Source organism: Epinephelus fuscoguttatus, linkage group LG4 (genome assembly GCF_011397635.1).
Source record: "Epinephelus fuscoguttatus linkage group LG4, E.fuscoguttatus.final_Chr_v1".
Lineage (NCBI taxonomy): Eukaryota > Metazoa > Chordata > Actinopteri > Perciformes > Serranidae > Epinephelus > Epinephelus fuscoguttatus.
Genome location: NC_064755.1, coordinates 25,390,361 through 25,405,501, shown reverse-complemented (window position 1 = coordinate 25,405,501; position 15,141 = coordinate 25,390,361). Strand labels below are relative to the sequence as shown.

Below are 15,141 nucleotides of genomic sequence, written 5' to 3'. Positions count from 1 at the left end.
CTAACCCTACACTTTTCAGGGTTTGATATTGGTTTTGGAACAGGGAAGAAACGTATATCTTTTTCCAACCTCTCCAGGTAACGAGTATCATTAATACACGATGTGCCCCAGACACAACATTTAGCTCCAAATCCACAAAACCTGCCTGAAAATGAAGGAAATCTGAAACGATTGCATTCGAGTCAATAAAGCTAAGCTGTGTTGTTGTTGTTGTTGTATGATTGGCCAGTCTTCATCTGGGGGCGGGACTTAGCGATGAATCAAATAGGGTAATAAGTCTGTCAGTATGCTTTGAAGGTGATAAATAAAAACTGAAAATTGCTATTAATGCACACCGCCTGTCTGAATTTTCTCAGTGACACATTTACAGCAGATCATAACTTACTCTACGCTATAACTTTGCATTGACTTAGAATTGAAAAAGCGTGTGAATGAGTTAAAAATGACTTAGTATATAGTATAGTCACAATTTTAAGATGAGAGAGCAGGATAAAATGGCTCTGGACTCTAAAATCAAAACCTTATAGTGACCCTATAAACTAAAGGTACACCATATAAACAATATTCAAATATATTCAAAGAGTTGATCTTATAGCTGAAAAGCACCTGTCATATATTGTGAGAATGATGGCAAATTTCAGTGAAAAGTTTTGCATTATGGTGACTAACCTTCCTCTTCGTTTACATTTGGATCCAAGACAGTGCTGTTAAAAGACATCCGGCTTTGAATATCCAGAAAACAAAGCGGGCCAACTGCTTTACAGACAGCTACAACTGGGTTTCATTGACATAGCTATAGCCATGTAGTATTAAGTTGGTGAATTATACGGCCCAGGGGTAACATTTATATGTGGAGAGAAGAACTTGGCCCAGAATGGCTGCGAGAGCTCAGAATTAACGACAAAATCTGGCTCCAGGCTGCGGCTCTGCAGCAAACAAATGGGTCTGCTTTTATTTCTTGTGTATATCATCGAGACAAATGAGCTCACCTGGAACATGGGGTAAGTGAGGAAGGTCTCGAGAGTCCTCTCCTCGCAGTCGGGCTTGGCCTCGTACTGCTTCAGCAGCTTGTCAAAGTCACGGTTCTGCTTGCAGTGAGCCAGGATCTGCAGGCTGTACTGGTGGTTCCTCACAAACTCCTGGTAGATGTTCAGCATGGGCAGCAGGATGTCGAACAGGTCGGCTACAGAAAGACCAATACCAAGATATAATGACACACACGTTACGCCTGTGAGTAATGTTCTGTGTGAGCTTTCTTCTGAGTATCTCATCTTCACATTTAATTGTATTTCACACTCTGAACGAGCTCCACAATGGTCACTTTATGAAAATAGTAATGAAAATAAAACAGAGAAAGTAGAGGTGTTTCTTACCCAGCACTAATGTTGGCCAGCTTGCTATTCTGGCTTTTAGACCCTGGTAAAATATCTGATGTAGAAACATAATAGTTTCACTGAAAAAAAGAAAAGAAACATGATTATCTTCTGAAGCAAATACAGAATTTGTGTTCGTAATTCTGCCAACATCCAATAAAGTTGTGGTAAAGGTGAAGCCCTGACACCAGACAGTGTGTATGAGAGCATGTGTGTGCATGCTTAAACATGCTTGGATGAGAGTGTGGGTGGATTTTGAATAGGCCAGTGAGGGTGCATGCAGGTTACTGTCTTCACTGCACTAAAGATTTATCGGAAGGGAAATAAAACTTGATCTGGAACCTTAACATTAAATGAATATTTCACCCTTCAAATGACCTTGTGTTTATCAATTACACATGCTGTGTTACATTAAACTTGTGAAGAAAACTTTGTTTTTGTTGCATGCCTCCAGGGTGAACGAAGAATCCAAAAACGGAGAAAGTTCTTGTCGAGTTAAAGTCATACTGTAGGGGTCCACGTTTGACAACAACCAATCTATATCAAAACATCCCTTTGCAAACTCTCACACAACTCATTCCGGGGTGGCTGTGGATCATCGATTGCTCAATCCCCGGCTCCTCCAGTCTGCATATCAAAGTATCCTTGGGCAAGACACCAAACCTCAAATTGTCCCTAGTGGCTGTGAGTGTGTGTGTGTGTGTGTGTGTGTGTGTGTGTGTGTGTGTGTGTGTGTAACTGACAAGCAGGTGCAGTTGTAACTGATGAGCAGGTGTCAGATGCTCCTCGCCTCAGCCAACAGTGTATAAATGTGCATGTGAATGGGTGATTGTGGCATGTAGTGTTAAAGCACTTTAAGTGGTCAGGAGAAAAGTAAGGCGCTTTACAAAACAGCTCCATTTACCAATCCCTAACACATGCATTTTTGCCAAAATCTTACTATTTAAAACTGAACTGAACGTAAAACTTTTCTATGCTCTCTTCAAAGCCAGACTCCATTGACAAAAACAGTAATTTTACCTCGCTAAAGACAGGAGCTGCTGGTCTACTGCTGCCTCAATCTTTAGTTTACTTGTGTTGTTGTGTGACTTTGGTATTTTGGATTCACCACACAATAAGTCACACAATAACACAGACTAAGTGATAGAGGCAGCGGTAGACCAGCATGTCCTGTGCTCAGTGGAGTAAAAGTACTGTTTTTATCAATGGAGTCTGGCTTTGAATATAACTGAATATAAACATTAAGGTTTTTGTCATAGTCTGAGCCTTTCCTTCATTCTTCATGTGTCAGCTGTTCTCCCCCCTCCCCGTTGTTTCTTGTGGTTCCTTGTTTGTCTCTCTGTGTGTCTGGGTGTGGCTCTCACCAGTCATTTTGCCAACTCCTGCCGCCAGTCTGCCTGCTCACCTGAAAGCCATCCACTAATCAGCCTCAGCAGGACAAATACCGTGCAGTTCAGTCTCCGCCAGATCATTCAGTCTACCTTGCCGTACTAACCACGGCTGATTTGTTGCTTATTGCTTTTTTTTCTTTTGCATTTTCTGCCTAAACGTTGTTTCTCTGTGCACCAGATTCACACTCACTGGTCACCCGTTTGCCTGCCACTCCAGCCTGCATGCCCTGTTTCCCCCACAGTGCCCTAGATCAACCCAAGACACCCCTTCTTGCCTTATTGCAAATAAATCCACTTAAACTGAACAGCTGTCTGAGTCGCGCTTTCGAGTTTTGAAAGTACTGAGCATTTGACTAGATAAATGAGACTCGGATTATACTGCATAAATTTTGTGAAACTTGGTAAATGGATGTTTGGATATAGTTTTGCTGTTGTTAAGCATGGCCGTCTGTGACTTCAATTCATCAAAAACTTTCTCAGTTTTTGGATTCTTCGTTCACTGCTGATATATTTGAGAAAAATAAAGTTTTCTTCACAAATTCAGTGGGGTGAATAATTGATACTTAAATGGTCATTTTGTGGGTGAAATATTCCTTTAATATTGAAGAATCCTACTTTGTCTGGATGACAGAATAGCCAGCATACAGCTTGCTAACATTTCATCGTAAAAGTAATCACATAAGAAATGCACAGCATGTGTCCTTGTGGTCTTGTTTATGGTTGCATTTTATTCCCGTCAAACATTTGCAAAGCTGATACGTGATTTGTTTTTAAATCTGTATTGTTAACATCCATTTTGTTAGCTAGCAGTCGTCTTTTCTTGCCTCTTGTTGGCACATTGTCTTATGTTTCTTGGCCTTCTAACACCAACTGGTGATCAGTGGAAGAGCATGTACATGAGATATAAACAAATCGAGTTTCTACTCATAATAACATTGCTTACCAGAACTATTAGTGTTAAAGAAACTCCACAGGGCACCTTTAAGATGTATGATTATATTTTGTGAGTGCTTCCAACCTGTTGAGGAAGATGCTGCTGACATCATCGTGAGTGATGGGCGGTTTCTTGGAGCTGGCCGCCATGCGCAGCGGCCTCAGGAAGTTGTTCACCAGGATGTGAAGCTGCTGGACGTACTCGGCCTCCGAGTCCAACATGCTGAATACCACCTGGTTCCTCTTCCTCATGCTCTCTGCATGCGGTGAGCGGATGTAATCCTGGATGATTGTCTTCCACTTCCTCCTGCAGATCCAGCCTCGCAGGAAGCTCTGGACCTGGAAACAGTCAGATTCTCAACATCTTACGACCACATAATCTAAAAATGATTCTCTTAAAAATGCAGCAACAGTTTTAAATCATGTGCTTTACTTTTTTGATTTTCTTGATTTCTGTGTCGTCATCGGTTGGGACGGCCGCTGGGCTGGAGCCAATTTTCTCGTTGTCTTTGAGCAGCCCGGCGATCTGCCACGGAGGCAACCACAAGAAAGACCAATCATTCCCACTCACACACTTCTCCTCTTCTCACTTACTGTACCAGCGTGAAAACAAAGTGACTGAGTCAACAGGACAGGACCTGTGAGCACTGTCAACACTGAGACATTAGCCTGACTAAGCTGTGTTCATTTGGCTGGTACCTCTGCATCAATATTTATTTACATTGGTCATTTAAATGCAATATGTACCAAACTGTCCTGCATGTTGACGAGAGGTAAACAGGGTGTTAAAAAACAAAGACAGGCTGGAGCTGCCTTGAACTGTTTGAAGCTAAGTGTCTCCATTTACTTTGTAGACGGCGAGAGTTAATTGTCATTGCATTTCATAGAGGAGATGCAATATAAAACCGTGTTCATGCATATTCAGCACATAATTTGATTTCAAGCATCACATTTGCACATTAAAGTAAAATGACTATTTGATCTGAAGAACACAGCCGGGGGACGCTGCCCTATTGGAGGCATTGTTCCTGAGAGGAGGTGCAAAGTGGAAAGCGGTTGGCCTGAACACGTCTCTCTCTCTCTGTGACGGAGCAGGGCTTCCGTTTCTGTCCTCAAACACGACTTTATACACGAGACTAACGTAACAATAATCAGCATAGTCCAACATTTCTCCACTGGTTCAGCTGTTATTGGTTGTACTGGCAGGATGAGGAGGAGGAGGATGGGACGCAGACAATTTTTGGAAAGGAATGAGTGTGTGATGCAAGAAGAAGTGATATTGTAGTATTATTGTGCCAGTTCAGGACGTCTATTTACAGCAGGTCTGACTGATATCGTATGTGGCTGCCACACATTTGTCTATAGATGGAAAATCCTGTAATTCTGGATATATTAACGTCCGCCATCAGAAGACCCAGTTCAGCCAAATCAGATACTCAGATAGCCCAGATAGATGCTCCTGAGTAGGGATGTAATTCAGGGCTACTATGTGTATCTGTTTAGATTACAGACATATGTGTATTTGGATCTACACCCCTGTGTTAACTTGTTTTTTGCTGCCATTTATACTCTTAATGTGTATATGTACAAGATAACTTCCAACAAAATATACAGAATAACCCATAATAACCCAGAAATGACTTTGTAACAGTTCAAATCGTAAAATTAACTTTTATGACATAACTATGTTGCCTGATATGACAGATGAGATGTCATCAGACAGTACCTCACGTTGTTGAGTAAGTTGGTCAGCGCCTGTTGCTGAGCTCCTGTTTCGTTTTGCCTCTCAGCTCAAGTGTGATAATAGGTTACATATGGCATCTATTTAGTTCATGAATGATAAGGTAACAGCCATACAACCAGGGCTTTGGGTGAGGTTAATGTGTATGTTATTAATAAACAACACACACTGTGGAAATTCCAGAATGAGTGTGGCTGTGAGTTTTTGACTATTGTCTTCTTCCACCCTCTCAAAGCTACCTCAGCCACGAAATAAAAGCCTGCAACACATTCTCACTCCAACCTCGTCACATATCGATGTTTGGTCATGGACCTTCCATGTCCAGATGCAACATGAAAGGTACCCTGGATGTGTTGGTTGTTGAGGTTCTGGGACAAGGTCTGTCTGTTACATGCATTGTCGTCTTTCAAAATAAATGGACTACGTCAGTACAACAACGCAAATTGATGTTTTTTTTCTTACTCCAACAACTAACGCATGTGGTTAGGTTTAGGAATAAAAGAACAGGGTCTGGCTTCATAATCTTAGAGGACGCAAACACCGCTCTACTGCGTGAATGTCAGTGTTTGAAAGTTGGGAGATGCAGATTCGCTCTCACGGGTGAAAATTGGTGTTTGTTGGACCCATCCACCACCCTTCCTGCCCACCTTACTCAGACATTCGCCATCTTAACTTTTGTTCTTGTCCTGCCGTGTTTCCCATGACTATCATGCCGAAGTTAAAGGATCAGTGTCTGATGCTGCAAGTCACTGCCCAAGTGCCGGATTTTGACGATTTAGGATTTTCTCCAATTGTGTCTGAATAAAAGCTGGGTAATGAATATGCCTCATGGAGATAGAACAGGAAATATTAACAACGGGAAAATACAAGTCAGACTTGCAGTGGACCATAATGCTTCTCTGTATGTCTGTTACATAACTGAAGAATTGACAATGAAGCCTCTTGAATCTTGAGTCTTGAATCTTGACCTTTTTTTGCCCAATAGTATGAGATGATTCCTAACTTCAGCTCAAGTTGCTTAAGGTGTCAGGCTTCAATATCTCATCATGAGGTTAAAAAAACTGCGTAACAAATTTGGTGAGGACTGGTGGAAAGTTACTGAGGATGAATCTCAGCAATCTGTGTATTTAACTGTTTAGATTCTCGCAAATCTTCATCAGGACAGTTGTGCGGATTTGTGTACTAGCAATTCCTGTTCATATTGCAGAGACAATAATCACCGGGGTTACTTTGATAATGAAAAAAAAGATGATAATGATATAAGATCTTAATTTCTTTAAGGAGCGCCATTATTCTATTTTGAACATTTATTCAAAATGAATTTCAGAGATTCTGGCCCTGCTGTAAAGACGTGTGTTTAGATCTAACTGAGGTAGCTGTCTGAGAAGAAGAGGTGTGAAGTGTGTGGCAAATTGTGTCAATCAGCGAGGAACGGTGGGATCCAATATTCCTGCAAAATTCGGATGCTGTTCGTGTTCAGATCATATTATCTGTTGATATCCCAATAATGTATTTGCATTTGTTTACATCCCTACTCCTCAGCGTAAAGGCATCGCAATGCATATTACCTCTGACTTAAGCCTCTCAATCTCTATTTCCCCATCTTCTATCTGTTGTCGAAGTTGCTTAGCAACTGTTTTCTCCGTCTCCACAATCTGAAGCAGATGAAGATACTTCTGCATGAGAGTCTCATGCTCGTTGGCCAAGTTTCTGTAACTGTAACACATGCAAACGCACAGACACGCACGCACGCACGCACGCATGCACGCGCACACACACACACACACACACACACACACACACACACGCACGATTTTATAGCCTGAGTAATGAATTCACATCAGTGTATGTAGTTTCATCTCTCATCAAAGCAATCAGGTTTTTCTTGTGAACAAAGCATTTTCTGTCATTCCTCATATTTTAACCCCACTTATGAAACCATGGCAACATCCCCTACAGACTGAGCAGTCAAAGATGACTTACCCTCCACTGACTAATTCAACTTCTAATTGCCGTGTCTGCACATTTCACTGATGTGTGCCTTTACCTGGCGTGTGATATTGCAGCCACCCATTCATCGCAGTCCTTTACATCTTCTGTGCGTAACTCGAGCGCCTTTTGGTTTTCATGGGTGAAGCTGACAGTGAAATAGTACTGAAAGAAACGAGGGGGGTGGGGGGGGGGGGAGTTGTTGTTAGAAACAACAGGACTATCATTAACCTGACATGTTATATGTTCTACACAGAGAGGAGCATTCATTATTGCATACCTCCTAGATAAATCTATTATATAGTGGCTTAACTGAAGCTTCGCCACTGCTTTTGTCTTTGTGTTTGTTCCACTGCCTCGTTGCTGCAGACATCAAGCAGGTGATTTAAAACCACACAGGGCCCGGGGAAGCCACATCTTCCTCGCCCACCAGTGCAATTGATGGAGCACACTGAGGGAAGCCTCCCCCAGCTCGGTTCCTGGGATGTCTCTGGTTCCCAGGAGGAAACGCCATAAGACATGGAGGCTGGAGCCACGGCCAATTACATAACTGAGCGATACCTGTTTCCTAGCAACAGAAGCTCAACTGAAAATTATTCATTATTATTTTTACTATTATTATTATTATTATTATTATTATTATTATTATCATCATGTCATTAATTAAGTCATTTCCTATGACTTCATGGATTACACATGGGGCACTGATAGGGACAAATTTTGGGTTTCCAAATTGTACAACGTATTTAGTTAGGATTTCCTCATTGGTAAGGAGCCATTCTGCATAATGAGTACTTTTGTTTGTGATACTAAATAACAGAGGTGGGACCAAGTCATTGTTTTGCAAGTCCCAAGTAAGTCTCAAGTCTTTGCACTCAGGTCCCATTCAAGTCCAAAGTCAAGCCAGGCAAGCGCAGAGTACTAAACTGAAACTTAATGACAGATAAATAATATATTGAATTTATTATAATTTCTTTGCTCTTTAAAATTTGTATTTTTTTGTTAAAACAAGTGCCACTGATATTACTCATAAAAACTAGTGATGACTGTGCTTTCATAGCATATAGTATTATTAATCACCACCACAATAACTTGGATTTTATATGTCTCCATCTTGTCTTGTTGTATTTAACTCATTTTGTATCATTTTCTTCCCAAATGTGTAGGACATTTACTCTGAGACTATTATCCCTTTTAAGTGATATTGTGTGTTGTTGCATGATTTTTATGTCTTAAAAAGAAAAATGTCACAATTTTTTTGAACTGGTGCTAAGTCACGTAATATCAGTTCTTCATGGTTCTCTCCTGCAACTTGATTGGATGTCGTCAGATTGGTTCAAACAAAGTGGATATGGGGAATTAAATGTCGACTTGCTGGGAATGAATAACGTTAATGGTAGTTGATTTAAGAATTAATTCATGGCACACTTTCTAAATAACATACTTCTTCATCTTTGAGCTTGGGGGAAGGTATCAAGTCATGTCAAAAGGCTCATGTCCAAGTGAAGTCAGGAGTCACTGGTGTATAAGTCCAAATTGCAAGTCTGTTTTTATTTTGTCAAGTTGAGTCTGAAGTCATTAAATTTGTGACTCAAATCTGACTTGAGTCCAAGTGATGTGACTCCAGTCCACCTCTGCTAAATAACATTTTGCTTTTAGTACTATTACTTAAACAAAATTTGAATCCGTCTGGATAAATGGCACAATCATTTAACTATTTGGATAAATAGAGCAAACATTGCCTTTATATCAAATACAGTGAAGTTTAATATTTGCGAAGTGTTTTACCCTGCAGTAAAATGTCTAAATAGTTGCTAGAAAATATCTGAAACACTGATAATAATTATCTCATATCAAAACGTAAAATATTTGCCCAAGGTTTATGAAGGCCTTTTTGATGAGACTACATATTGCTTATTTCAACTTAAAGAAGTAGTTATCCACGATGAAACCATATCACAACTCCCATAAGTGAAATGTCATCTTTCCTGTGGACTGTTCCAGCCGTGCTGAGGGAGACCAGACTCTAATCTTTGGCCTGCAGATGTTCAACAGGCACCTATCAACCTGCAGCTGATCATTATTCATGGCTGACTGCTCTTCCATCTTCACATTCATTAGGTATTCATCCTACCGTCAAAGAAAATCTATTTCTGGCAGAGAGGCATGCATGTTGTTGTAGTTTTCCCTCATGATCTCTCTGAGAGCGCGGTGAGTGTCTGGTGTGAAGCAATGTTAAGCACACTGTCTGCTTCCTGCTTTGTGTTTAAGGCTGAGTCATGCACCTTTTAAAAATCATTACTGATCTTAACGGAGATATATGAGACTGATACGACATTTATAAAATGTATCATATGGATACATGTGTATTATTTGCTCATGAATTTATGATCTTGCATCATGGGGGCAACACTCACTTCTTGTCATTCTTGCTGTGCTGTGGATTTTTTTCCCCTCAATATTAAAACATTTGCTTATTTCTCCCCCAGTAAAAACATGAAAATAACAACAGACTTTTATTTTGGCAAATTTAAAGATATTTACAACATATATTAGTGCATAAAATTCACAGTAATGCAGACAATGTAGTGTTTATGCCCACATTTTCTAGCAGAGGACCCCAAAACTCCCAATTTTACATATGTCCACCCCCCAGTATTGAAATGAAACCTATGCCCTTGGTCTTGTATAATTGTTCCAGACAGATAAAGAACTCAGTTTTATTGCATCAATACTGTAGAAGGACTCTCTGAATCATATAATGAGATCTATACAGTAGTATATTCCCTGGAGGACTAAGTGTTGGTAATCACTTAGTTGCATCTGCTTTCATTTTAATGAGAATCTTTAGCCTTCTTCACCGGTACACATTAGTCAGACCTTTTGACTTACAACAAATCAACCATCTCCTGCTCCTGTAGCGTCTTGTTTTATTGGTTGAAGTGCTGCTGTTTCCCAGTGTGAGCGAGCTGTGTTTTCTATAAATGGACACTGACCCCTCCAAGGTACTGCAAGGAACAAATTTAGCCCAGATAGCGCTCGCATTAATAGGAGAAGATGCGACACACTACTTCTCTCCTCGCCGTTACCCCGCCTCTTCCAACTGCATCATTCTTTAGGATGCAAATAAGGGTTGCCATAGAAACCTTGGGCTCAAACGCATTATCATTTTCACACTAACTGCATTTGAGGATAAATATAATGTGGGGATTATGGTGGATTGGTAAAACCACAAAACCCACAAATCCAGGTGGGGAGAGGAGATAGAGGCAATGTTGTCTTGCTCTTATTTGTCCCTGTTAAGGATGTTTGTTTGTTTGTTTACAATGAGAGGTAACTCTCGAGCAGCCTGTCATATCAGTCACATTAGTCATTCATTATTTGTGCACCTCTTGGAGCTTTTACTCTCTGCACGCAGGATTCGCAGAACAAAAGCATCTTCTCTCAAGTTCATCATGAATTCAGCTCCATCCATGGATCAGCCTTTTTTTTCCCTCAGCGTGTTCAAATTTTAAACAGCTAAATGCAGAGGAAACAACACTGCTGACAGAAATAAAAAATAATCCAAATTCTTTCAGCGGGGAGGGTTTTTAAAGCAAGCGAGGGAGCACAACATTAGCCTGTGTGTTGCATTCTGCTTCGTCAGCACAAAGGCAGCTGTTCACAGGAAGAGCCTGGACTCACTTTGGATTGCAGCCCTACCTACAGAGTCAGGCACAGAGCCTGGAGAGAGGAGAGGAGAGCAGAGCCAGTGGCACTGAGGCATTATGTTCCTCCACTGTTTATTCACAATAACAATGTTAGCGGACCTGTTAACCTTTCTGCTCCTCACTTTCATGTTGAGTTAAGAAGCAGCCACAGGAGATCTTTAAACTGAGCTGCTCCTTAATTTGCAGATATGTTTAAATGCACCCTGTTACATGTACACTTTAAAACAATGTGAGATATCAATTAAAGATACCATTAATAAGAGGTGATAAAACAATTACAATCTGTAATGCAAATCAAAACTCCAATTATTAGACTGAGCCATTTCATTCAGGTCATCTAGATCAGAGCTGACTGATCACTGGCACCCTGCTGTTTCAGCTTCAGCTGTAATTTCACGACTCCACCACAAGATGGAAACCATGAGGCAACAACTTTTTTTTTGCATGTTTTATTGGAAGGAGCATTAGGTATATCACTCTCCGCCCTAAAACGTCAAAAAGATGATGACTGAAAGTCGAAAGCAAAATATGTGGCCGACCAGGATACAAATGCATCACCCTGATAGGGACAGAATCCATTTGCATCACATGCACCACTGAAAACTGCCCCAGTAATATCAATAATAACAACAATAACATAGGATGGAGCTCGGCTTTGCTGCAACCTAAAGCAAAAACACTGCATAGCCCAGTGCCAGGGCTGCTGTAATATCATTAGGTGTTAATATTGTTACCTCATCATTAATGCCATGCATGGATTACATAACGTGCAATACAGCAATCTGGAACCTCGTGCTATTCTGCTGCGCTGGATTTGAGGTCATCATGCGATTGGATATAAGGAGAATATACGCATAAGAGGAGAAAAGCGCTTTGTGCGAGACTGAAATAGTTCAAAGGCGTTTGAGGCGCAGGAGCAAATTTTACACTCAGTGTTGCACCTCGTCCATATTTTAACATGAAGCCTGGAAAAAAAACAAACAATAAAGCAGTGAGAACCTGTGCGTGTGTGTGTGTGCATGCGCGCGCGCACGCTCTCCATACCTGCTTTTCCAAACACTCCTTGGCTGACTGTGAAGGTTTGGGTGAAGGCGCCCTGTCGCATATGCATCCCTCCAACAGGTATAATCCCGAGGGTCGAGAGCTGGACTCGTTCTCAAAATAAAAGAGCACATTTTGTAACAAAGCAAACCACTTTGTGTGCCATTTCGTGTTGTCTGAGCTCTTTTTGCTCAAGCACCCTCGCCTCGTACCATCCTTTTTCGCCAAAAGCCCCAGGTAGGTGACATGACCATCATTAAGTCGTATTCCCTTCTGCATTTTGATGAGGAGACTTCGGCTGCGCAAAGGTGGATCGGTCGTTACATCCTTCTGAAGTCGCTCCAGAGGAAAATAAAATCAAGAAAGACAAGATGCTGACTTTCTGAATGCGGACAACTGGCAGCAGGCTCGTCCACTCTGTCCGACGCATTCACCGTGTTGGCATTTAAGTAAAAAGAGAGGAACAAAACGAGCAGCACAAGTCCAGCATCCTAAAATCTTTTGTCATACTCCGTGCGCTTTGGTGGTCCACATTATCCGATACAGGAAAAAAAAAGACGGAGAGGTGGGGGAGGGCGAGGAAAAAGAAAGAGTCTAAACAACGCAAGATGAGAGGAAAAGGGGTTCGGGGTTTGTCCTTTTCTCACATGAAATCTCCAGAAACCAGTAGGCTTGGTGCTGAGCTAGGCAGTGCTGGGTGAAGTCACATGACGCATGCTTGGGAAAGCAGATTTCAGGACCTTGGACAGGGACGTTTCAACAAGATGCCGCATAAGTTGACTTTCCTCTGAAGCCTACAGTAGCAAGTATTAAGGGTGCAAGAGAAAAACATGGAGGATGACAGAGAGAAATACACACTTCCATTGAAATCAGCAATGTAACAGGCTGCTAAATGAATCTGATTATCATTTTTATTCAGCATATGGCAAGGCAAGAATTTGAGGTGGTTACATAAAACACTAAAACTTGCTCTATGACCTGGAGGAGTCATTTTTTGGTGCAGTTTAGCCTCTATTTTTAGTCCACAACTTGAAGTCTGAGCAAAGATCTTTAACGAATTTCAGTTTAAAGGCTATGGTGTGTATCCTGGCTCTTGGCTTACTGACTCTTTAAGAGCTTTCAACTGCATGTCATCAACAGAGTGCAGGTGAATGACCCTTGAGATGAAATTATTTTGTCACACATCTCAAGGTCAAGAGTCAGCTTCAAAGATGAAGCAACACAAAGACCAAACCGGTGTTTTGAATGTTTTCCCCATTTACAACAAACCCAACTACAGTAAATTAAAAGCCTGGTCCCAGTTAAACGCTCAGTCCTTTTTACTTGCCCAGTGTTACAACATGTTTAAACTGTACTTAATTACATGCTCTGTTATTAATTAATCTAAATTATTCACATAAATCAATTTTTGCTGTGAAAGTATTTCATAAATTTCAGTTCAAATGAATTTTGGCAGATGTGTCATAGTTGAGCTGCTGGACACAATTGTCTCCCAGTTCTCTATCACCCAAACTGGTCTGCAGTCCATTTTGTAAGACAGTTAGTTGGTCACAGGTAGACTTATGCAGGATTTATACTTCTTTGTCAAATCGACGGCGTGCCTACGATGTAGACTCTGTGTCGACATAGAGCTTACGCTGTACCATACACTGTAGCCTGACGTGCACCTCCCCAGAAATGTAACTACACATCCTGGTGACGCAGACCTCCTGTCTTTTTTTGTAAGCTGAAACTATTTCACTCAGTGGAAACAAAGCTTTTATTTCCTTTTATTTCACAGATAAGAAACAATAAATTGTGAAGACAATAAAGCCTCTACAAAAATAGCATTTTAAGTCTTGTGTGTAATTTATACTTCAGGGATTTATAATTACGGATATGTCCTGGCTTCGTATGAGCAGAGGAAATCTCCGCTCCTCACTAGGCTAATCAGTACAATGTAAAATGCCACTGGCTTGTGCTAAAAACATTAGCATGTTATATTTGTGGTGAAAATGTGTCCAGTAAGACAGATGCTTTGTCTGTGAATGCTGCGAGTTATAGTGAAGCTGATTTGTGTACTTGTGTTTGAAATTGTCTCTTTTAAGCCATGTTTAATGTGTGTTTTGAATCAACTCAGCTTGACAGTATTTCACAGAAACCCCGCCGCTGACTAGTGTTTTGGAGGTGTAACTGCAGAGTGACACAGACACACCACCTCACAAGTATAAATGCTCACAAAGGCGTAAGTGACGTATGTAGGCTACGACGTAAGGTCTGCCTCACGAGTATAAATCCCCATTTAGGTTTGCATCTGAACGCCTGGTGTGGCTGCTAGTGTTAGCATCAGAGCCTGTGCTAGCTAAGACCTTCAGGTTCGCTGCTAAATGCTTTTCGTTGAGGGGATGTTTCAGGCTTGCAGTACCCTGATGGTATGAAAAATCCTTACCACAGAAACTGCAGAGAACGGTGCTCCCATCAACAGCTCCATCTGGGTGTTTTTTTAAATGTAAAATGTTCCATTCACAGGGACAAGCAGCGTTGTCTCATCTGCGTCCATCATGTGACAAAGACTGTAATTCATTCAGATTTACTGGCATGGTAAACAAAAGAGCCAAAAAAAGAGGCGATTCCCTGTCATGAAATCAGAATATGTGTCCATTCCTTGATTAACCGGTAAGTCATTTATATTCCTTCAGTACGTAAGGGTCCTCAGATTAAAAGAATCGAAAGTGTTCTTCATAAAAATTAATCCAAATGACTTTTGTCTTAAGAGAATAAAGTGGTGTTGTGTCAGTGTGCCGGGTGCCATAACCCTCAGGTGCTGTGAAATGATTGTCTCTTTCTGATGTCCTGTCTCTCAGAGCTAGATCAAATGAATGATTTGATAATTGATAATGATTATATGATGATAATGAAGCCTATTTTGATACAAATAATATTCATACTGGTTTACTGATATAAACAATTTGGTTGTATGTCCC

The 15,141-nt window shown here is 40.9% G+C and overlaps 1 protein-coding gene across 1 annotated transcript in view; it reads right to left on the bottom strand.

Annotated features, from left to right (window-relative positions):
• rasgrf1 (Ras protein specific guanine nucleotide releasing factor 1) overlaps positions 1–12,923 on the bottom strand; it is a 33,504-nt gene extending 20,581 nt beyond the window's left edge. The window contains exons 1-7 of the mRNA XM_049575195.1: positions 12,182–12,923; positions 7,486–7,592; positions 7,007–7,154; positions 4,131–4,223; positions 3,783–4,036; positions 1,374–1,453; positions 990–1,183 (exon numbers count right to left, since the gene is read on the bottom strand). Coding sequence (XP_049431152.1) covers positions 990–1,183; positions 1,374–1,453; positions 3,783–4,036; positions 4,131–4,223; positions 7,007–7,154; positions 7,486–7,592; positions 12,182–12,457 — 1,152 coding nt within the window. The 5' untranslated portion in view covers positions 12,458–12,923. The remainder of the gene's footprint in view (positions 1–989; positions 1,184–1,373; positions 1,454–3,782; positions 4,037–4,130; positions 4,224–7,006; positions 7,155–7,485; positions 7,593–12,181) is intronic.
• Between the last annotated feature and the right edge of the window lie 2,218 nt (positions 12,924–15,141).